The sequence below is a fragment of the Gorilla gorilla genome, chromosome 4 (genome assembly GCF_029281585.2).
Source record: "Gorilla gorilla gorilla isolate KB3781 chromosome 4, NHGRI_mGorGor1-v2.1_pri, whole genome shotgun sequence".
NCBI lineage: Eukaryota > Metazoa > Chordata > Mammalia > Primates > Hominidae > Gorilla > Gorilla gorilla.
The window spans coordinates 79,879,276-79,902,245 of record NC_073228.2 but is presented as its reverse complement, the minus strand read 5'-3'; the positions used below and the strand labels follow the sequence as shown (position 1 = coordinate 79,902,245).

General features: G+C 37.3%; 1 protein-coding gene across 1 annotated transcript in view; it reads left to right on the top strand.

Moving 5' to 3' along the window:
* The window catches only part of LOC109026769 (coiled-coil domain-containing protein 144A-like), an 88,847-nt gene extending 69,856 nt beyond the window's left edge, over positions 1-18,991 (top strand). The window contains 5 exon segments of the mRNA XM_055385930.2: positions 587-880; positions 1,475-1,695; positions 3,131-3,341; positions 11,151-11,193; positions 12,673-18,991. Coding sequence (XP_055241905.2) covers positions 587-880; positions 1,475-1,695; positions 3,131-3,341; positions 11,151-11,193; positions 12,673-12,809 — 906 coding nt within the window. The 3' untranslated portion in view covers positions 12,810-18,991.
* Positions 18,992-22,970: the final 3,979 nt, after the last annotated feature.

The window sequence follows — 22,970 nt, the reverse complement described above, 5'->3', positions numbered from 1 at the left end:
CAGTCATAGGAAAACAAAAGTCTAAGATCAAGTCCAAATGTTGTGTGGCAAAGATGATGAAAGTAAAGGATGTATTTTTGTGAATTCTGGTGGTTTTAACTTTGTTTTTAATTTTCTGAGTAATCCAAGGGTCTGTATTTTATGAATCTACAACAGTATAGGTAACATTTTATTGCAACTGAATTTATTTCAAAAATTATTAGTTTTGGCTGGGCGCGGTGGCTCACGTCTGTAATCTCAGCACTTTGGGAGGCCGAGGCGAGTGGATCATGAGGTCAGGAGATCGAGACCATCCTGGCTAACACGGTGAAACCCCATCTACTAAAAATAAAAAATAAATTAAAAAAAATTTAGCCAGGGGTGGTGGTGGGCGCCTGTAGTCCCAGCTACTCCAGCTACGCAGGAGAATGGCCTGAACCCAGGAGGCAGAGGTTGTAGTGAGCCGAGATCCCGTCACTGTACTCCAGCCTGGGCGACAGAGCGAGACTCCATCTCAAAAAAAAAAAAAAAAAAATTATTAGTTTTTTGTTAGACCATTCTCAGTCTACCTTCTTCATTACCAAACTATATTGTTTTACTCATGCAGATTGACCTTACAGAAGCACAGGAAACTGTACCTTCACGATGTCTACATCTGGATGCAGAGAATGAAGTTCTTCAACTTCAACAGACATTATTCTCTATGAAAGCAATACAAAAGCAATGTGAAACACTACAGAAGAATAAGAAGCAGCTGAAACAAGAAGTAGTAAACCTCAAAAGTTATATGGAAAGAAATATGTTAGAACGTGGTGAAGCTGAATGGCATAAACTGTTGATTGAAGAAAGAGCAAGGAAGGAGATAGAAGAAAAATTAAACGAAGCCATTCTCACCTTGCAGGTTGGTTTATTTATCTGTAATGTGCTTTCATTCATTTCGCTGCAAATTTTATTTTGGATATATACATTGTACTTGTTTTCTCTACTTTCCTTACAGCAATTTGTTTGGTAGACTTCTAGAAGGAAGGTGGTATTTGTTTCTCCATTTAAATATTTTTGTTTCCATCATTCTTATAACTAAATTGATCTTCCATAAGAATAATTCTCACTAGAGAATCATTTAATTACTAAAGCCAGTTGGCATAAAACAAGACTAATAGAAAAAGTAAAAAAAAAATTGTGATTTAGAAATTATACCATACTCTTGAACTGCTTTTAAGTTACGTTGTTCCACTTTTAAAATTTTAACTTGGTTCTGTCATTCTTTGGAGAATTGTTCAACAATTCAGATTCAGTTATTAATTCAGTTGGTACTGGTGATAAATACGTTAAGCTTGAGCTTCTTTCTTTCTTCACATTTTTCTTAAAATTGTTCTCTGAATCACATACTTAAAATTGTTCTCTGAATCACTGACTCCAAACAAAAGGAAACAAATACACAGTAATTATTCAGGTTACAATTACTTTTAAAATGTTCCCTTTTAATTTATTTTAGAAACAAGCAGCAGTATCTCATGAACAGTTAGTACAGTTAAGGGAGGATAATACTACTTCAATAAAAACTCAGATGGAACTCAGAATCAAAGATCTGGAATCTGAAATCTCCAGAATGAAAACTTCACAAGCCGACTTTAATAAAACCGAATTGGAAAGATATAAGGAACTCTACCTAGAAGAAGTAAAAGTTAGAGAATCCTTGTCAAATGAACTCAGTAGGTAAGTCAATATGCAGAATCATAGAAAATAAGTTAAGCTCATTAATTTGCCTTCAAAAGCATGACTTTTAGTGAGACAGGTTCATGAGATTTGTGGGAAGTGAAAGCTAACTAGATCATACAATTTTGGAAAATTGTAAATTATAAATAGTAAATGAACTTAACCTTTAAGTAAAATTGAAAATAGTAAATGAACGTAACCTTTAAAATCTTAGTCCAGGACAGTTCCTGTCTCTCCTGTTTTTTGGTTTTATGTGGCTTCCCCCGACCCCTTAATATTCTTATATAGTTAACCTGATCTATTAGGGTTTCAGCTAAATATTTATGAAGCTTCATAATTTAGACAGTGATACCATTATAAAAATTGCTTGTCAGTATTCCCTTAATTCAAAATATTAATGAATTTAATTAATTTCTGGAAGACGACAGCTGAAAACCGAAAGGGTCAAGTACGACTACTCTGGACACATTCTGGCACTCAGTAAATTCACTGTGCTTGATTGTGATCATTAGAGGGTGCCTTGAGAAGAAGTGTCCTGTATAGTTTTTCCAATCCACATAAAGGCACACTTGTGAAGCAGAGAATGATCAACTAGGGTTGAAGGGAAGTATAACTTACTAAGTGATAAAAAATAACACCTTGGTCAGCCTGAGGGGGTATGTGGAAGACAGAAAGGACAGGCCCCACCTCTGATACATGGGCCGCAGTGTTAGGAGCTGATTGTCCTCGATGCTGCTTTAGTTCTCTTTGATTTCAGCAGTCTTATTCTCCCCAAGCAAAAGTCGCCTTGAATGATTCCTCAGTGCCAAATGCCTAATTTTTTCCAGATAATGGGTGAAATATACAAGGGTGGTGAAAACAATTGTTTGAAAATGTCTTTGAGAGAGAGTTTTTTAGACAATCTCTAACAACATGTATTGTTTACTAAATACAAGTATTTCTAGCTTTTATTTTTACTTTTAGTTTTTTCTTGTGTATATTTAAGGAGTACAACTTGATGTTTTGATATATTTATACGCAGTGAAATGGTTATTTTGTCAAGCAAATTAATATCTTCATCATTTCACATAGTTACCCTTGGAATACAAGTAATTCTAATGGCATCCTTGAGAATCGTATAAGTAGAGTCATTCCAGATGGGCAACAAGTGTTAACTATGAAGCCATACATCATTGATAGTCTTTTCTGTCCCCTCCCTCTCTTTGAACTACTTGTTTGTTAGAAATCCCTCTAGAAATAGATGTACTTCTTTAGAACAATGTTAAAACTATAATTGGATACAGTAGGCATGCTCTAACACATTTTCAGAGTTAAAACACAGCTTATGGTATATTCCATTTACTCTTAATGGCAACTTTTAGAACAATCGCAGTCATTTAGGAATCATTTAGGAAAAAATGAAATACTAAGCATTTGTCTTTTGCAATCTTCATAGAACTAATGAGATGATAGCAGAGGTCAGTACGCAACTTACTGTGGAGAAAGAGCAGACCAGATCCAGATCTCTATTCACTGCTTATGCTACAAGGCCAGTCCTAGAGTCACCTTGCGTTGGAAATCTTAATGCTAGTGAAGGTCTCAACAGAAAACATATTCCAAGAAAAAAGAGGTCTGCTCTTAAGGACATGGAGAGCTACTTGTTGAAGGTTAGCTATCTTTTTTCCTTTGGCGTTCAGATTTCTGATATAATTCTTGTATGTTATTTGGTAAAATACTCAGTTACTTAATTGTCTTGTGTATGGTAAGTAAAAGTAATAATTACCTGTGTTAATAAAGAGAGGAGACAGAAATTTTACAGTTATTTTTAAGTCTCTGGAGCTCTCATTCATAAGAGATTACTCCTTTGTTAACTTTATTTAATAAATGTAACCAAACTGACACATTTTAAATTTTTTAAAAAACTGCATTTAAGTTAGATTTTAACCAAAGGTTTACTTTGATGTGCTTTGTCTTACTAATTGATTTTAGTTTGTCTGGGGTTCACTTTTAATGGGTTTAGTGTGCCTGGGGTCACTTTTAAAGTTTTTCTGCATCATCTCAGGTTTTCTACCCGTCATCATATGTGAATGATTGGTGTCCAAACACTAACCACCCATGGATGTTTATTATTTAAAAGGACCCAAGGTGAATACTTTTATGTGTTATATAAACCTGCAACACTTGATTAATCTGTTCTTTAAGTTAAAAGTTTTGTGATTTTCTTACAAGAGTACATCTGTAATTGCTATTGCACTTAATAGTGTTTTAATCCCAATTTTAGTAAAATGTGTCTGTTGCTATGCAATAGCACAGTGGTTTTGAAATAGTTAAATCAAATAAATATTTGAATTTTTAAAGTAAAGCTCACATAAGTTTTGTCTCTCTACCTGGCCATAACTTTAGTAATTGATGACTAAGATGGCAATGGTATCTAGAGTCCTTCAATAGCAAATGTGACCAAACAGAATCAGTTCTATTCTTAATACCCCAAATTCCATGTAAAGCTGCACATGGACATCTCCCCTGGACATGTAACAGGAACCTTTTAGTTCAACCGTGTGGTTTCACTCAGAGTAAGAGTCTATTTCTGGGGATTTCAAAATGGATCCAAAAATGACGAGCTGTATCAACTATAGAGTTGGTAAGGAAAAAAAAAACAAAACGTAGTTCAACTGTGCTTGACCCAGATTAAGGTATTTGTCTAACATTTGTCCATTTTTCAACTGAGGGAAAAATTACAAAAACTGGGCACAGTGGCACACACCTGTAGTCCCAGCTGCTCCTGAGGCTGAGGCAGGAAGATCACTTGAACCCAGGAGTTCAAATCTGCAGTGCGCAATGATTATTCCTGTGAGTAGCTATGGCACTGCAGCATTCCAATCTGGGCAACATAGCAAGATTCTGTCTCTTAAAAAAATTACAAAATCCATAAAACATTTGTTTGAACAACAATAAATAAATAGTTTTCTTTGTGTATATTGTTGTTTTTAAAATTTTCAATCGATGCACATTGGCTTATAGTTTTGATGTTTTTATGATCTCCTTAACGCACAGAAAAGTAGCGCAGGCCCACATGGAATGAACCTCAACCTTGTTGTGTTTACCTGGCTATTTCATGTCCTAACAAATCACAGAAGAGCAAATCTAAGGTTTCTTAGATAGCATTGTGGCCAAATAGCTTAAAAGGGAATGCATTAAATGATTGTTTTAATACATAGATTACAAGAGCCCAGCTAGCTGATATTTTTAATCATATTGTTCGCTTAGGTTTTATTTTTCTGAAAAAAATGAGATGATCAGCGTCCAAATGCCTCAGTCACGAAATTGTACCACTGGGTACTAATGGGAAATGAATGTTAAATACGTCTGTAAATGGTTAAGCAAGATGCAAATATAATGTTCTCATTAGTACTGTGAACCCCCAAAATTTGAGACAAGTCTCAATTAATTTAGAAAGTTTATTTTGCCGAGGTTGAGGACACACATCCGTGACACAGCTTCAGGAAGTCCTGATGACATGTGTCCAAGTTGGTTGGGGCACAGCTTGGTTTTATACATTTTAGGGAGACATGAGACATCAATCAATATATTTAAGAAGTACATTGGTTCACTCTGGAAAGGCGGGACAATTTGAGGCAAAGGGAGGAAGACTGGTAGCGGGGAGGGGGCTTCCAGGTCACAGATAGGTGAGAGACAAACAGTTGCACTCTTTTGAGTTTCTGATTAGCCTTTCCAAAGGAGACAGTCAGATCTGCATTTATCTTAGTGAGCAGAGAGGTAACTTTGAATAGAATGGGAGGCAGGTTTGCCCTAAGCAGTTTCCAGCCTGAGTTTTCCTTTTAGCTTAGTGATTTTGGAGGCCCAGGATATTTTCCTTTCACAATACTTACCAGAAAAACAAGGTAATGTATCATTTTACAAGATGGTGCTGAGAGAGTATAAAAAGCAGATGTAGGCCGGGCACTGTAGCTCAAACCTATAATCCCAGCACTTTGGGAGGCCAAGGTGGGTGGATCACCTGAGGTCAGGAGTTCGAGACCAACCTCCAACATGGTGAAACCCTGTCCCTAATAAAAATACAAAAATTAGCTGGGCATGGTGGTGTGCGCCTGCAGTCCCAGTTACTTGGGAGGCTGAGGCAGGAGAATCGCTTGAACCTGGGAGGCAAAGGTTGCAGTGAGCTGAGATTGTGCTGCTGCACTCCAACCTGGGCGACAGAGCAAGACTCCATCTCATGGGTGGGGGAAAAAAATAAATAAAATAAATAAAAGCAGATGTGATGCAAGGGAAGATTTTTGAGGAACTTTTTTTTTTTTAATTTCTGTTTTGTGGGGAAGGGGGTGTTCATTTTTTAGTATTTCTAGATAAGTAGAAAATTTGTTTGTTTTAAAGTTAATGTTAATGTAGTAGTTCCAAGGCATACCTAGTTTCCTTGTGGGGCATTTTTTGCCCAATCATGTTAGATTTACTAAAAGAGATTTAAAAGCATGATTATATCAAGATGTGAGTGCTGGGTGCGGAGGCTCACACCTGTAATCCCAGCACTTTGGGAGGCCGAGGCGAGTGGGTCACTTGAGGTCAGGAATTCGAGACCAGCCTGGACAACATGGTGAAACCCTGTCTCTGCTAAAAATACAAAAATTAGCCTGGCGTGGTGGCGGGCGCCTATAATCCTAGCTACTCGGGAGGCTGAGGCAGGAGAATCGCTTGAACCCAGGAGGCAGAGGTTGCAGTGAGCCAAGATTGTGCCACTGCACTGCAGCCCAGGTGACAGAGCAAGACTCCATCTCAAAAAAAAAAAAGATGCAAAGGCATGTCTCCATAATCACACCTTGGAAGAGTTCTTATACAGCTGTTGTCTACAGAATTTTGAGAGTTACAGAAAGAAGGTGCCTTCTAGAGTTGCTAGGAACTTAAGTATTTCCTATAGGAAAACATCAGCTAATACAAGGAGGAGGAGGTAACATACCATCTAAACTGAGATTTACAAAAAAAGGTAGGGGGTGGGGCGGGTTTCTGGGTGGGGCGGGTTTCTGGGTGGGGCATTACAAAACAGGATATTTAGAAATTTTTAGCTACGATTTTCAAAAGCAAAATGTTAAAAATAGCACTAATATTGGATCTGTTTATACATCTCCTTTATTTGCAAGATTTTAACACTTTGGACTATTCCTACTGTGAAGTGCTATCGTACTCAGCATTTTCTCTAACCTCAAGAAAAATGGTTATAATTTTGTATGAAATCACACACCAGAGAAATAATATATTATAACTGGTTGTTGAAACAAGTTTTCTCTACATTCATGACAGTTAGCATTTATTGCATCTCTCACCCCATTATATGAAGTCTAGAGTCTGACTGTTCCCAGACCAAACTGAGAGTCGGGCTGCTATTTATCATGGTCCAGTAATGAGATGCAGATGAATTGGGAAGAGAGGTTTTATTTTCTGCAACCGGTTACAGGGTTACAAGGAAGGCCTGGAAATTATTACCACACCAATTCAAAATTACAAAGTTTTCCAGAGCTTATATACCTTCTAAGCTATATATCTACATGTAAGTGTGCATTCGTCTATAGACATAAGTGATTAACTTCTTTTAATCTATAACTAAGATCTAAGTCCTGCAGACCTTCCTCTGGAGCTTCAGTAAATTTATTTAATCTAAATGGGTCCAGGTGCTGGGGCGGTTACCCTTATCTTGTCTCCTGCTAAATCATGGAGGTTTGGGAGTTCCATTAGACCCCCAATAAACTTATTTGTGGAGGCCTGGGGGGTTTCTTCAGATCCCCAATAAAACTTGTTTAATACCAAACAGGTCCTATTAAGAATTCCTTCATTATTTTGTCATACTTTAAGGCCCAGGGAAGGCCTAGGCAAGATTCTTGGTGGGCTTTTGTTACATTCCAGCCTGTATAAGGGCACTGGCTCTTTCAGCTTTTAATGTTTAACTTAACTACTCAGTCAGTGCCAAAGCAGTTGTTATGGAGGCCTGCGTTAGTGAGACCTGACCTGCCACATAGCCTTGCCACTTAACACCATTGTAGTGATAATAGATTGCTATGCCTATGTTTTACTGATTTTTACTTACAGGTTTCACATTCTAGATTAACCCTGGGATCCTTTGTCCTATATATCAGAAGTACTTTTTATAGTTTTATTGGCTCCTTATTTTCCAGCCTGTAATCTCAAGTATAATTTAGCAGTAGCCTGTCAATAAGTTATTGCTGAAGAGTGAACTTTGTATTTATTGGATTTTGCCATTGGTACTGATTTCACTATATTTCTTTAAAAAAATTTTCTAACTCCTCCCCTCTTTAAAGTGGAGGTAGTTGTGAAGAATGTATGGTAAGATTAGAAAAGTCAAGGAAGAAGAAACTATTTCTATAAGTGTTATACAGTCATTTTTCTTGTTCAGGCTGTGGTGGATAGGCAGCAAATGGTGCTCCTCCTTCCCTTCTGAGTTCAGAACACAGGAGTCAGATAGATGGACATCAACACACTAGCTCTATTGCAGACTCATGATAACTAATGGGAGGATGTGGCTCAGATGTGCAGCCACAGTATTTTATCCCAGATTAGGCACTAACCCACAGAGTTTTAAGTGGAGAAAACAAATGCTTGACACCCATCGCAGGTGCGTGCTGCTTACTGCAGAGATGACAGCAGACCTGAACTCATGTCACTGTGGGCAGACACATCTTTTGAAAGAGACCCTGAGCCAAGCAAGCACACTGTGTGCTTTGCCCAAATTCACCCATTAGGTAGATCTGATATCCTCTCAAGAGGAAGCTATAGGTAGAGAGAGTCTAAGTCCTCATTTGAAACCTGAGGCCCGGAAAATGAAGGTTGTCCTATCATTTATGGCTGGATTTAAGTGATAATTGAAATCAATCCCATGTCTTTGTATGTAAAAATTAATGATGGGAAGTTGGACAGACGTATGCTAGACGGTAAAGAGAAATCTGTTTTGTGTTTTCAGTTTTTCTATAAATAACTCACAACATGGATAATTGGCTTGATTGATTTTCCTAAACCACGTCTTATTTGGAGGAGAATGAATAGTTCTTTTAAGGAACAGTTTTCTTAATTTCTGCTTGCTTGGTTCAACTAAAGATTTTCTCCTTCAAGTTTTCTGTTCTGTGGTTTGAAAAATGGGTTCTTTATAAATTGAGTGTCTTGACTGGTACTAGCCAGAAGTTATGATATTAATTGTTCTTTAAATTTGATTCATAACTTACAATTTGGAGAGCTACTATTTTTTGTCTCATGCTTAAACATTATAGAGCATCATGACAGTTTATAGATGCATTTTCTCTTTTTTGTTGTTGTTGTTGTTGTTTTTGAGACAGAGTTTCACTCTTGTCTCCCAGGCTGGAGTGCAGTGGCGTGATCTCTGCTCACTGCAACCTCTGCCTGCCGGGTTCAAGCGATTCTCCTGCCTCAGCCTCCTGAGTAGCTGGGACTACAGGTGCACACCACCACGCCTGGCTAATTTTTATATTTTTAGTAGAGATGGGGTTTCACCGTATTGTCCAGGCTGGTCTTGAACTCCTAACCTTGTGATCCACCCAATTCGGCCTCCCAAAGTGCTGAGATTACAGGCGTGAGCCACCACACCCGGACTGTCTGAGTTATTTTTTTATTTTTATTATTATTATTATATTTTTGATGCGGAGTCTGACTCTGTCACCCAGGCTGGAGTGCAGTGGCACGATCTCGGCTCACTGCAAGTTCCGCCTCCTGGGTTCACGCCATTCTCCTGCCTCAGCCTCCTGAGTAGCTGGGACTACAGGCGCCCACCACCATGCCCGGCTAATTTTGTGTATTTTTAGTAGAGACGGGGTTTCGTTGTGTTAGCCAGGATGGTCTTGATCTTCTGATCTTGTGATCCTCCCACCTCGGCCTCCCAAAGTGCTGGGATTACAGGTGTGAGCCACCGCGCCCAGCCTGAGTTATTTTAAAAAATCTGTATTTCTTTTCTGAATATGAAGGAAAGTGCTGGCATAGAATAACTCCAGGCTCAGTGAAAGTTCTGAAGCCCACTCCTACCTTGTAACTAATTGGTTTTGTGACCTCAGGTAAGCTGCAGTCTCTCTGAGCCTGTTTTGTTTCTTATGTAAAATTAAGGACTTTGACTAAATCAGTGACATTCATACGTTTAAGTAAATCTTTTTTTTAAGAATGGAACTTTTTTAAATTGCGTAAAACCACATTATAGAAAACAGAAATAGTGCTGCCTGACTAAAGGAAGGATCAGTGCTCTGAAGCTGTGACTTTCTTATCCCTTAATCCTTCAGCATCCTCTGTGGAACCTTAGATTTCTGTGGGACATAGCTTGAAAAGGATCATTTCTTGAATTATTACTTTTATAAGGCCTGGATGGTAATGCTGTTGTCATGTTACCTACTCTATAAAGCCTATCTATAATGTTTTTGTCACAGAAATGTTATGGAAAGGAGTCTCAAAATATTGGTAAACCTGTTAGTAAAACAAAAAAATTGACTTGACACCTAAAATTTGTAAAGGCATTGGATATCATTATCTTTATCACCACAAACCATCTCAGACCCTGTTCTAGGCATTTAGTGAGAGAATACTTATTCTAAAAAAAAATTAAATAAGAGCACTCTAGATAGGGACACTGGCAATAAGTTTGAAATATTCCCACACCTTTCATAATTAAGTAGATACCTATAACTTGTCAGATGCTTAAAAAATGGGTACTAATTTCTGAAAAGAAATCAAAGTTGCAGTTAAATAACTCTAAATTGTTTTCCTAGTTTTTAATTCTAGACACTCATGAATCAAAGAAACTAAGATTGAAAACTGGCTCTAACCTGTATTTATCCTTGTTTTTATGTAAATTTTCTGAAATCTTTGTGTCCATATGAATGAAGAAATGTTAATCATAATAGCATAATATTTTTAATCTTTTGCCAGTGGAACTTTCACATGGCATCACAACAATACTGCTTCCTTCAAGTATGTATTAAAGATTCTGTGCTGAATTAATAGCAAAGAACATACTTTGAAATTATTATTTTCTAAAAGTGGAGAATGGAGAGTTCATTGTAAGGAACTATTCATTAAAGTGAAAAACTGGTTAGACCTTGATAAAGGGCAGAGTTTTGATAAGAATGGGAAAGTAATGCATTCATTGCAGAATATGACTTGAATTGTGTAACCTCTGTACTAATAAGGGAAAACATCACACTTTTGAAATGACATAGAGCCAACAGACCAATATTAATTGTACTTTTGTGAGATTAATCTAAACAGCATAACACATATATGTTCTCCATTATCTAAACTTAAAATAGGTAGGAATTTATATGATATTTTTAATTTAAGCAATCTTCAAGTTAGGTCTAGTCTGTAAAAGTATTATTTAAAGGCCACATTTTGTAATTAATGTTCCTTACCATGATAATGTCTCTTCTTAAACGTTATAAATAATATTTGACTTATTTCAGATGCAGCAGAAGTTGCAAAATGATCTAACTGCAGAAGTAGCAGGTATGTTACCAAAATTTATGAATTAAATTTAGATTAAGTAATATATATCTGAAATAAACTGCAAACGACATCCCTTTCCGTTCTTGGGCTAGTAGATACTACATTAAATATTCTTTCATATACATCTAATGAAAGATGCGAAAACTTGAACATGTATAATGAAGAGCATACTTATGCCTCATGAATTCATCACGTTCCATAGCTTGAAAAAAATAGCTCAAGAAGTCTGGCTCTACTCTTCACTTCTGCCATCCCTATGGAATTGTCAGCCAGCACACAGAAACGGTTCTCAGAAAACAGAGGCATCATCAACTTCTCAGGGTTATGGTAGTGATTTTTAAGGCCAAAACATCCCAGTCTCATCTAGTAACCTATTCAAGCAGTTACAGTTTATAAGCAGTCGCTTGAGAGGTAACACTTTAAATCTCCAGTCATTTACAGTGTCATTGGTTTACTTTTGCCCTCAGAAAAAGTTCCAAATTCCCTAACATGTAATATAAACACCCACATTCATTTGGTTCTTGTCAAGTTACTCAGGCTTATCTCTCACCACTTACTTTACTCTGCCCCTTTGCTCTAGGATCCAGCCAAACTGGACTGCACAGAATTCCACAGTGCTCGTCCTTCTCCTCCAGCTCTTTGCACTTGCTTCTTTGCTCTATCTGCCAACCTTTTTTTCTCATCCTTCAGCTATCCACTAACCATGCCTCCACCGAAAAGCCTACAATATCGAGACAAAACTGGGATAGGTGTCCCTCTTGCATTCCAATAGTGCCCTGTTTTATACCTGTCAGGGTATCTATGACTTGGTATGGAAATTGCCTATTTGTCTGCTTTTTCAGGTTATAGCATATGATTGCTGAGGGGTGGACTGTATCATCTTCATCTTGTAACTCCAGGGCATAGTCTAGTACCTTAGCATGTGGTTGTTGAATAAATGAATGAAGAATGAGAAAACCAGAAGCTGTGATACACAACCACAGTGATCATTTAGTGTGCAACTATGTGCAGATTCTTATCTAATAATAAGTTAGCATTGTAGTCATACATACTTTTCATTCTTGTTAACACTGAAAAAGCTCTCAACTCTTTTTTACTGATTCGCACTTAGTTAACTATGAAATATATAGAATATAATTCTTTGGCCAGGCATGTTGGCTCACGTTTGTAGTCCCAGCACTTTGGGAGCCTGAGGCAGGCAGATCACTGGAGCCCAGGAGTTTGAGAGCAGCCTGTGCCAACATGACGAAACCCTGCCCCTATAAAAAATACAAAAGCTTGCCAGGCACAGTGGCTCATGCCTGCAGTTCCAAGTACTTGGGGCTGAGGCGGGAGAATTGCTTAAGCCTGGGAGGACGAGACTGCAGTGACCTGTGATCACACCACGGCACTCCAGCATAGGTGAAACAGTGAGACCCTATCTTAAAATAATAACAATAATAATAATAATAATAATATAATTCTTGCTTTTTTTTTCAGCTGCTACTAAATATGAACCTGGATCCAATATAGCTTCTCCTCTAGGATTTACACACAAGGAAAATCTGAATCAAGATCCAGTTTTGGAAGTAACAAAAGAATATGCACAGATTTTAAGAAGAAAATACATACTCTGAAAGATAAGGCAATTTTATTTGGGCTATTCACATGATATTTTGTTTCCCATTAAATATATGATGTGAACATTTTTACTAAAGGGAAATATTCTATATTATACATGTCTGATGAAAATTTATATAGTATTTTAAATAATGTTTCTTGGCCTCTTCAGCTAACTTTTAAATAGATTTTGCAAATGAAAACCAGTATTACTGAGTTTTACATACTCGAACTGCCCAAATGTTAGCTGTTTAAACAGCCAAATAATCAAGTTGCCATTAATAATTTAGTGGAGCCAATTGATGGCTTGTTTGTATTTTATAATTTTATCTTTATACATAGTGATAGATTTAAGTTTAGATAGACATCATTTTGGTATACTGGTACTGTGGTCATTGTCAATGTTTGGATGTATTACAATTGTTATAGTGCAATCGAACTTAGATAATTTTAATTTTAAGCACTAATTTATTTAGATCTTTCCTTGTGGAAAAATAAGGTTTGCCTAAGGCTTTTTGCTTTTTTATTTATTGTTTCATTTCTTTATTAGATTAACTTTTGGGAAACAGTCTTAAAATTGGAGAAAATTTCCACATTTTAGGAAAAACAACTTTCCCCCTGTGGGCCATTTGAGAGTAAATTGCTGACATTATGCCATCACATCTGGTATGTGGGTATTCCCACAAGTCAGGACATTTTATATAACTACTTCATAATCAGAAAGTTAACATCAATACACTTGTTTAACATTTAATTCTCAGTTTCTTTTCAAGTTTTCTTAATTGTCTATAATGTTCTTTGTAGCAGAAGGATCCCATTCAGGTCCATGAATTTCATTTAGTTGTCATGACTCTTTCAGTCTGGAACAGTTCCTCAATTTTTCTTTGACCTTTATGACCTTAAATCTTTTGAAGAGTAAAGTCCAATAATACAGAATGTCCCTCCATTGGATTTCTCCGAATTTTTTTTATGATAAGATTTAGATGATAATTTTTTTTTTTGGCAAGAGTATCACAGAAGTTATCCCATGATCTTCTCACTGCATTCTATCAGGTGACCTGCAATTATTAGTATTTTTTATTTTCATCTTTTAAGTTCAGGGGTACATGTGCAGGATGTGCAGGATGTCCAGGTTTGTTACATAGGTAAATATGTGCCATGGTGGTTTGCTGCACAGATCATCCCATCACCTAGGTATTAATAATAGCCCAGCATCCATTAGCTGTTCTTCACGATGCTCTCCCTTCTCTCACCCGCCACCATCCCACATGCCCCTGTGTGTGTTGTTCCCCGCCATGTGTCCATGTGTTCTCATTATTCAGCTCCCACTTGTAAGTGAGAGCATGCAGTATTTCATTTTATATTTCTGCGTTGGTTTGCTGAGGATAATGCTCTGCAGCTCCACCCATGTCCCTGCAAAGGACATGTCTCATTCCTTTTCATGGCTGCATAGTATTCCATGGTGTATATGTACCACATTTTCTTTATCCAGTTTATCATTGATGGGCTTTTAGGTTGATTCTTTGTCTTTGCTGTTGTGAATAGTGCTGCAATGAACATACGTGTGCATGTATCTTTATACTAGAATTAGTTATATTCCTTTGGGTATATACCAAGTAATGGGATTGCTGGGTTAAATGGTATTTCAGGTTCTAGATCTTTGAGGAATCACCACACTGTCTTCCACACTGGTTGAACTAATTTACACTCCTATCAACAGTGTAAAAGCATTCCTGTTTCTCCATAATCTTGCCAGCATCTTTTCATTTTTTTGAATTATAGCCATTCTGACTGTTGTGAGATGGTGTCTCATTGTGGTTTTGATTTGCATTTCTCAGATGATCAGTGATGTTGAGGTTTTTTTGTTTGTTGGCTGCATGTATGCCTTCTTTTGAAAAGTGTCTGTTTGTGTCCTTTGACCACTTTCTAATGGGGTTGAGTTTTTTTTTCTTGTAAATTTGTTTAAGTTCCTTGTAGATGCTGGATATTAGACCTTTGTCAGATGGATAGAGTGCAAAAATTTTCTCCCATTCTGTAGGTTGTCGGTTTACTCTGTTGATAGGTTCTCAATGCTGTGCAGAAGCTCTTTAGTTTATTTAGATCCCATTTGTCAATTTTGGCTTTTGTTGCAATTGCTTTTGGCATCTTCGTCATGAAATCTTTGCCCTTGCCTGTGTCCTGAATGGCATTGCCTAGGTTTTCTTCCAGGATTTTTATAGTTTTGGGTTGTAGATTTAAGTCTTTAATCCATCTTGAGTTAACTTTTGTATATGGGTTAAGGAAGGGGTCCAGTTTCAATTTGCTGCATGTGGCTAGCCAGTTCTCCCAGCACCATTTATTAAATAGGGAATCTTTTCCCCATTGCTTCCTTTTGTCAGGTTTGTCAAAGATCACATGGTTGTAGGTGTGTGGTCTTATTTCTGGGTTCTCTATTCTGTTCCATTGGTCTATGTGTCAGTTCTTGTGCCAGCACCACGCTGTTTTGGTTACTGTAGTCTTGTAGTATATTTTGAAGCTGGGTAGCATGATGCCTCTAGCTTTGCTCTTCTTGCTTAGGATTGTCTTGGCTATTTGGGCTCTTTTTTGGTTCCATATGAATTTTAAAATAGCTTTTTCTAGGTCTTAAAGAATGTCAATAGTAGTTTAATGGGCCTAGCATTTAATTTACAGATTGCCTTGGGCAGTGTGGTCATTTTCACGATATTGATCCTTCCTGTCTGTGAGCATATGTTTTTCCATTTGTTTGTGTCATCTTTGATTTCTTTGAATAATGGTTTATAGTTATCCTTGAAAAGGTCCTTCACTTTTCTTGTTAGCTGTATTCCTAGGTATTATACTCTTCTTGTGGCAATTGTGAATGGGAGTTAATTCATGATTTTTCTCTCGGCTTGCCTGTTGTTGGTGTATAGGAATGCTAGTGACTTTTGCACATTGATTTTGTATCCTGAGACTTTGTTGAAGTTGCTTATCAGCTAAGAAGTTTTTGAGCTGAGATGATGGAGTTTTCTAGATATAGGATCATATCATCTGCAAACAAAGATAGTTTGACATCCTGTCTTCCTATTTGAATAGCTTTTCTTTCTTTCTCTTGCCTGATTGCCTTGGTGAGAATTTCTAATACTGTGTTGAATAGGAGTGGTGAGAGAGGGCATCTTTGTCTTGTGTCAGTTTTCAAGGGAATGCTTCCAGGTTTTCAGGTACTCAGGCAACAAATAGCGTTAAGAATAGAATAGTACCTCACAACTCAATGCTAATGTTGAATGTAAATGGCCTAAATGCTCCACTTAAAAGATATAGAATGGCAGAATGGGTAAGAATTCACCAACCAAGTTGCTGCTGTCTTCAGGAGACTCACCTAACACATACAGACTCACATAAACTTAAGGCAAAGGGTTGGAAAAAGACACTTCGTCTAAATGGACACATCAAAAGCAAGCAGGAGTAGCTGTTCTTATATCAGACAAAATGGACTTTAAGACAACAGCAGTTTTAAAAAGACAAAGAGGGACATTATATAATGATAAGAGGACTAGTTCAACAGGAAAATATCACAGTCCTAAATATATATGCACCTAATACTGGAGATCCCAAATTTATAAAACAATTACTACTAGACATAAGAAATGAGGTAGTTGGCAACACAATAATAGTGGGGGATGTTAATACTCCGCTGGCAGCACTAGGCAGATCACCAAGACAGAAAGTCAACAAAGAAACAATGGACTTAAACTATACCCTAGAACAAATGGACTTAACAGATACTTACAGAACATTCTACCCAACAAGCATAGAATATACATTGTATACATCAGAACACGGGACATTCTCAAAAATAGACCATATTATAGGGCACAAAACAAGTCTCAGTAAATTTAAGAAAATCAGAATTATATCAAGTACTCTCTCAGACTACAGTGGAATAAAATTGGAAATTAATTCCAAAAGGAACACTCAAAAGCATGCAAATACATGGTAATTAAATAACCTACTCCTGAATGATTGTTGGGTCAACAATGATATCAAGAGGGAAATTTAAAAATTCTTTGAACTGAACGATAATAGTGACACAACCTATCAAAAACTCTGGGATACAGCAAAAGTGGAGCTAAGAAGAAAATTCATAGCATTAAATGCCTGTATCAAAAAGTCTGAAAGAGCACAAATAAACAATCTAAGGTCACACCTCACAGAATTGGAGAAACTAGAACAGTCCAAATCCAAACCCAGCAGAAGAAAAGAAATAACAAAATCAGAACAAAACTAAATGGAATTGAAACAAAAAAATACAACAGATAAATGAAACAAAAAGCTGGTTCTTTGAAAAGATAAATAAAATTGATAAGCATTAGCAAGACTAATCAAGAAAAGAAGAGAGAAGATCCAAATAAGCTCTATTAGAAATGAAATGGGAGATATTACCACTGATACCACAGAAATACAAAAGATTATTCAAGACTACTATGAACATCTTCACATCCATAAACTAGAAAACCTACAGGAGATCGATAAATTCCTGGAAATATACAACCCTCCTGGATTAAATTAGGAAGATATAGAAACTCTGAACAGACCAATCAGAAGCAGCAAGATTGAAAATGGTAATTTAAAAATTGCCAACAACAAAAAAGTCCAGGACCAGATGGATTCACACCTGAATTCTATCAGACATTCAAAGAATTGGTACCCATCCTATTAACACTATTTCACAGGATAGAGAAAGAGAAATCTTCCCTAAATCATTTGATGAAACCAAAATCACCATGATATGGTTTGGCTCTGTGTCCCCACCCAAATCTCATCTTGTAGCTCCCATAATTCCCACATGTTGTGAGAAGGACCCAGTAGGAGATGATTGAATCATGAGGGCGGGTCTTTTCCATGCTGTTCTCATGACAGTGAGTGAGTGTCACAAGATCTGATGGTTTTAAAAACAGGACTTTCTCTACACAAGCTCTTTCTTTTTGCCTGCTGCCATCCACGTAGGATGTGACTTGCTCTTCCTTGACTCCACCATGACTTTGAGGCCTCCCCAAATATGTGGAACTGTAAGTCAAATAAACCTCTTTCTTTTGTAAATTGCCCAGTCTCAGGTATGTCTTTATCAGCAGTGTGAAAATGGACTAATACACACCCTAATACTGAAACAGACTAATAGACACTCTAATACCAAAAGCAAGGAAGGACATAATGAGAAAAGAAAGCTACAGACCAACATCCCTGATGAACAGAGATGCAGTAATCCTCAAAAAAATACTAGCTAGCTGAATCTAACAACATATCAAAAAGATAATCCATCATGATCAAGTGGGTTTCATACCAGGGATGCAGGGATGGTTTAACATCTACAAGTCAATAAATGCGATACACTACATAAACAGAATTAAAAAACAAAAGTCACATGATCATCTCAATAGATGCAGAAAAACCACTTGAGAAAATCCAGCATCCTTATTTTATTAAGACCCTCAGCAAAATCAGCATAGAAGGGACATACATTAAGGTAACAAAAGCCATCTATGACAAACCCACAGCCAGCATTATACTGAACAGGGAAAAGTTGAAAGCATTCCTCCTGAAAACTGGAAGAAGACAAGATTGCCCACTTTCTCCACTTCTATTCAACATGGTACTGGAAGTTCTAGCCAGAGCAATCAGACAAGAGAAAGAAATCAAGGGCATCCAAAGTGGTAAAGAAGAAGTCTGCCTATTGCTGTTTCCCAATGATGTGATTGTATACCTAGAAAACCCTAAAGACTCATCCAAAAAGCTTCTAGAACTGGTAAATGCATTCAGCAAAGTTTCAGGATACAGAGTTACACACAAGTGTGCACAAATCCGTAGCTGTGCTATACACCTTCAGCGACCAAGCCAAGAATCAAATCAATAACTCAACCCTTTTTACAATAGCTACAAATAATAATAATAATAATAAAATACTTAGGAATATTCCTAACCAAGGAGGTGAAAGATCTCTGCGTGGAAAACTACAAAACACTACTGAAAGAAATCACAGATGACACAAACAAATGGCAGCACATCCCATGCTCATGCATGGGTAGAATCAATATTGTGAAAATGACCATACTGCCAAAAGCAATCTACAAATTTAATCCAATTCCCATCAAAATACCACCATCATTCTTTACAAAATGATGAAAAATAATCCCAGAATTCATATGGAACCAAAAAAGAGCCTACATAGCCGAAGGAAGACTAACCAAAAAGAATAAATCTGGTGACATCACATTACCTAACTTCAAACTATTCTGTAACACCATAGTCACTAAAACAGCATGATACTGGTATAAAAATGGGCACATAGACCAATGGAACAGAATAGAGAACCCAGAATTAAAGCCAAATACTTACAGCCAGCTGATCTTCAACAAAGTGAGGAAAGGACACCCTATTCAACAAATAGTGCTGGGATAATTGGCTAGCCACATTTAGGAGAATGAAACTGGATCCTTATCTCTCACCTTATACAAAAATCAACTCAAGATGGATCAAGAACTTAAGACCTGAAGCCTTAAAAATTCTAGAAGATAACATTGGAAAAACCCTTCTAGACATTGGCTTAGGCAAAGACTTCATGACCAAGAAGCTCAAAACAAATGCAACAAAAACAAAAGATAAATAGATGGGACTTAACTAAACTAAAAAGCTTTTGCACAGCAAAAGAAATAATTAGCAGAGTTAACAGACAACACACAGAGTGGGAGAAAATCTTCACAACCTACACATCCAACAAAGGACTAATATTCAGAATCTACAAAGAACTCAGATCAGTAAGAAAAAAACCAATCCCATAAAAAAGTGGGCTAAGGACACGAATAGACAATTCTCAAAAGAAAATATACAAATGGCCAACAAGCATATGGAAAAATGCTCAACATCACTAATGATCAGGGAAATGCAAATCAAAACCACAACGCGATATCACCTCATTCCTGTAAGAATGGCAATATTAAAAAAATTAAAAAATAATAGATGTCGGCATGGATGTGGTGGAAAGGGAACACTTTTATAGTGTTGATGCTAATGTAAACTAGTACAACCACTATGGAAAACGGTGTGGAGATTGCTTAAAGAACTAAAAGTAGATCTACCATTTGATCCAACAACCCCATTCCTCAGTATCTACCCAGAGGAAAAGAAGTCATTATACAAAAAAGATACTTGTACACACGTTTATAGCAGCAAAATTCATAATTGTGAAAATATGGAACCAGCCCAAATGCCCATCAATCAATGAGGGGATAAAGAAAATGTGATATGTACACACACACCCCATGGAATACTACTCAGCCATAAAAAGGAGCAAACTGGATGGAATTGGAGACCATTCTTCTAATTGCAGCAACCTGGATGGAATTGGAGACCATTCTTCTAAGTGAAGTAGCTCAAGAATGGAAAACCAAACATCATATGTTCTCATATGTGGGAACTAAGCTATGAGAATGTAAAGGCATAAGAATGATACAGTGGACTTTGGGGACTCAGGGGAAATGGTGGGAAGGGAGTGAGAAATAAAAGACTACACATTGAGTACAGTGTACACTGCTCGGGTGAGGGATGCACCAAAATCTCAAAAATCACCACTAAAGAACTTATTTATATAACCAAACACCACCTGTTCCTTAAAAACCTATTGAAATAAAAAGTAAATAAAAAAAACCTCCTGGATTCATTGATTTTTTTGAAGGTTTTTTTGTGTCTCTATTTCAGTTCAGCTCTGATCTTGGTTATTTCTTGTCTTCTGCTAGCTTGGGAGTTTGTTTCCTCTTGGTTCTCTAGTCCTTTTAGTTGTAATATTAGGTTGTTAACTTGAGATCTTTCTCTCTTTTTGATGTGGGCATTTAGTGCTATAAATTTTCCTCTTAACACTGCTTTAGCTGAGTCCTGGAGATTCTGTTATGTTGTCTCTTTGTTCTAATTAGTTTTAAAACACTTCTTGATCTCTGCCATAATTTTATTATTTACCCCAAAGTCATTCAGGAGCAGATTGTTCAATTTCCATAAGTTGTGTGGTTTTAAGTAAATTTCTTAATCTTGAGTTCTAATTTGATTGTGCTGTGGTCTGAGAGACTCTTTGTTATGATTTCAGTTATTTTTCATTTGCTGAGGAGTGTTTTTCTTCCTAATTTATGATTAGTTTTAGGGTAAGTGTCATGTGGCTATGAGAAGAATGTATATTCGCTTGTTTTTTGTTGGAGAGTTCTGTAGATATCTATCAGGTCTACTTGATCCACAGCTGAGTTCAGGTCCTGAATATCTTTGTTAATTTTCTGTCTCCATGATGTGTCTAATATTGTCATTGTGGTGTTAAAGTCTCCCACTATTATTGTGTGGGAGTCTAAGTCTCTTTGAAGGTCTCCAATAACTTGCTTTATGAACCTGGGTGCTCTTGTATAGGGTGCATATATATTTAGGATAGTTAGCTCTTCTGGTTGAATTGAACCCTTTACCAACAGGTAGTGCTCTTCTTTGTCTTTTTTGATCTTTGTTAATTTAAAGTGTTTTCTTAGAAACTAGGATTGCAAGCTCTGTTTTTTTCTGCTTTCTGTTTGCTTGGTAAATTTTCCTCCATCCCTTTATTTTTAGCCTATGTGTTTCTTTGTGTGTGAGATGGGTCTCTTGAATACAGCATACTGATGGGTCTTGGTTCTTTAGCTTGCCATTCTGTGTCTTTCATTGGAGAACACATTGAGATTTAAGGTTAGTAGTATTATATGTGGATTTGATCTCATCATCATGATGCTAGCTGGTTATTTTGCTAACTTGTTTATGTGGTTGCTTCACAGTGTCACTGTTCTTTGTACTTTAGTGTGTTTTTCTGGTGCCTGGTAATGGTTTTTCCTTTTCATATTTACTGCTTCCTTCAGGAGCTCTTGCAAGACAGGTCTGGTAGTAACAAGTTCCCTCAGCATTTGCTTGTCTGAAAAGCATCTTATTTATCCTTTGCTTATGAAGCTTGGTTTGGCCAGATGTGAAATTCTGGGTTGGAAATTCTTTTCTTTAAGAATGTTGAATATTGGTTCCCAGTATCTTCTGACTTGTAGGGTTTCCACTGAGAGGTCGGTGTTCATCTGATGGGGTTCCCTTTGTAGGTGACCTGGCCTTTCTGTCTGACTGCCCTTAACATTTTTTCTTTCATTTAGAGTTTGGAGAATCTGATGATTATGTGTCTTGGGGATGATCTCCTCGTGGAGTATCTCACTGGAGTTCTCCGGATTTCTTGAATTTGAGTGTTGGCCTGTCTTGCTAGAACTAACTTGGGGAAGTTAGTTCTCTTGGATCCTGTGCTGAAGTATGTTTTCCAACTTGGTTCCATTCTCCTTGTCTTTTTCAGGTACCCCAATCCATCATAGATTCGTTCTCTTTATGTAATCCCATATTTTTTGATGGTATCGTTCATTCCTTTTCATTCTTTTATCTCTATTCTTGTCTGCCTGTCTTATTTCAGAAAGATCGTCTTCAAGCTCTGAGATTCTTTTTCTTGGCCTATTCTGCTGTTAATAATTGTGATTTCATTGTGAAGTTCTTGTAGTGTGTTTTTCAGCTCTAACAAGTGAGTTATGTTTTTCTCTAGACCGGCTATTTTGGCTGTCCGCTCCTGTATTGTTTGTCATGATTCTTAGTTTCTTTGCATTGGGTTACAAGATGCTCCTTTAGGTCATTGAAGTTCACTGTTATTCACATTCTGAAGCCTACTCTGTCATTTCAGCCATCTCAGGCTCAACCCAGTTCTGAGCCCTTGCTGGAGAGGCATTGCAGGATACTCTGGCTTTTTGAGTCCTCAGGATTTTGGGGTTATTTCTCATCTCTGTGGGTCTATCTTAAACTTTGACCTTGAGGATGGGGTTTTTGTGGCTTTTTAAATTGTTATTGTTGTTGTTTCCTGCTTGTTTTTCTTTTAACAGTCTGGCCACTCTTCTGCAGGGCTGCTGCAGTTTGCTGGGGGTTCGCACTATACCCTAGTTGCCTCGGTTTTTCCCATAGCTGGAGGTATCATCAGTGATGTCTGTGAAACAGCAAAGATGGCTGCCTGCCACTTCCTCTGGAAGCTCCAGCCCAGCAGGGTACTGACCTATTGCGGCCTCGAAAGTGCCTGTAGGAGGTGGCTGGAGACCCCAGTTGGGAGGTCTCCTCCAGTCAGGAGAAATGGGATAAGGGAC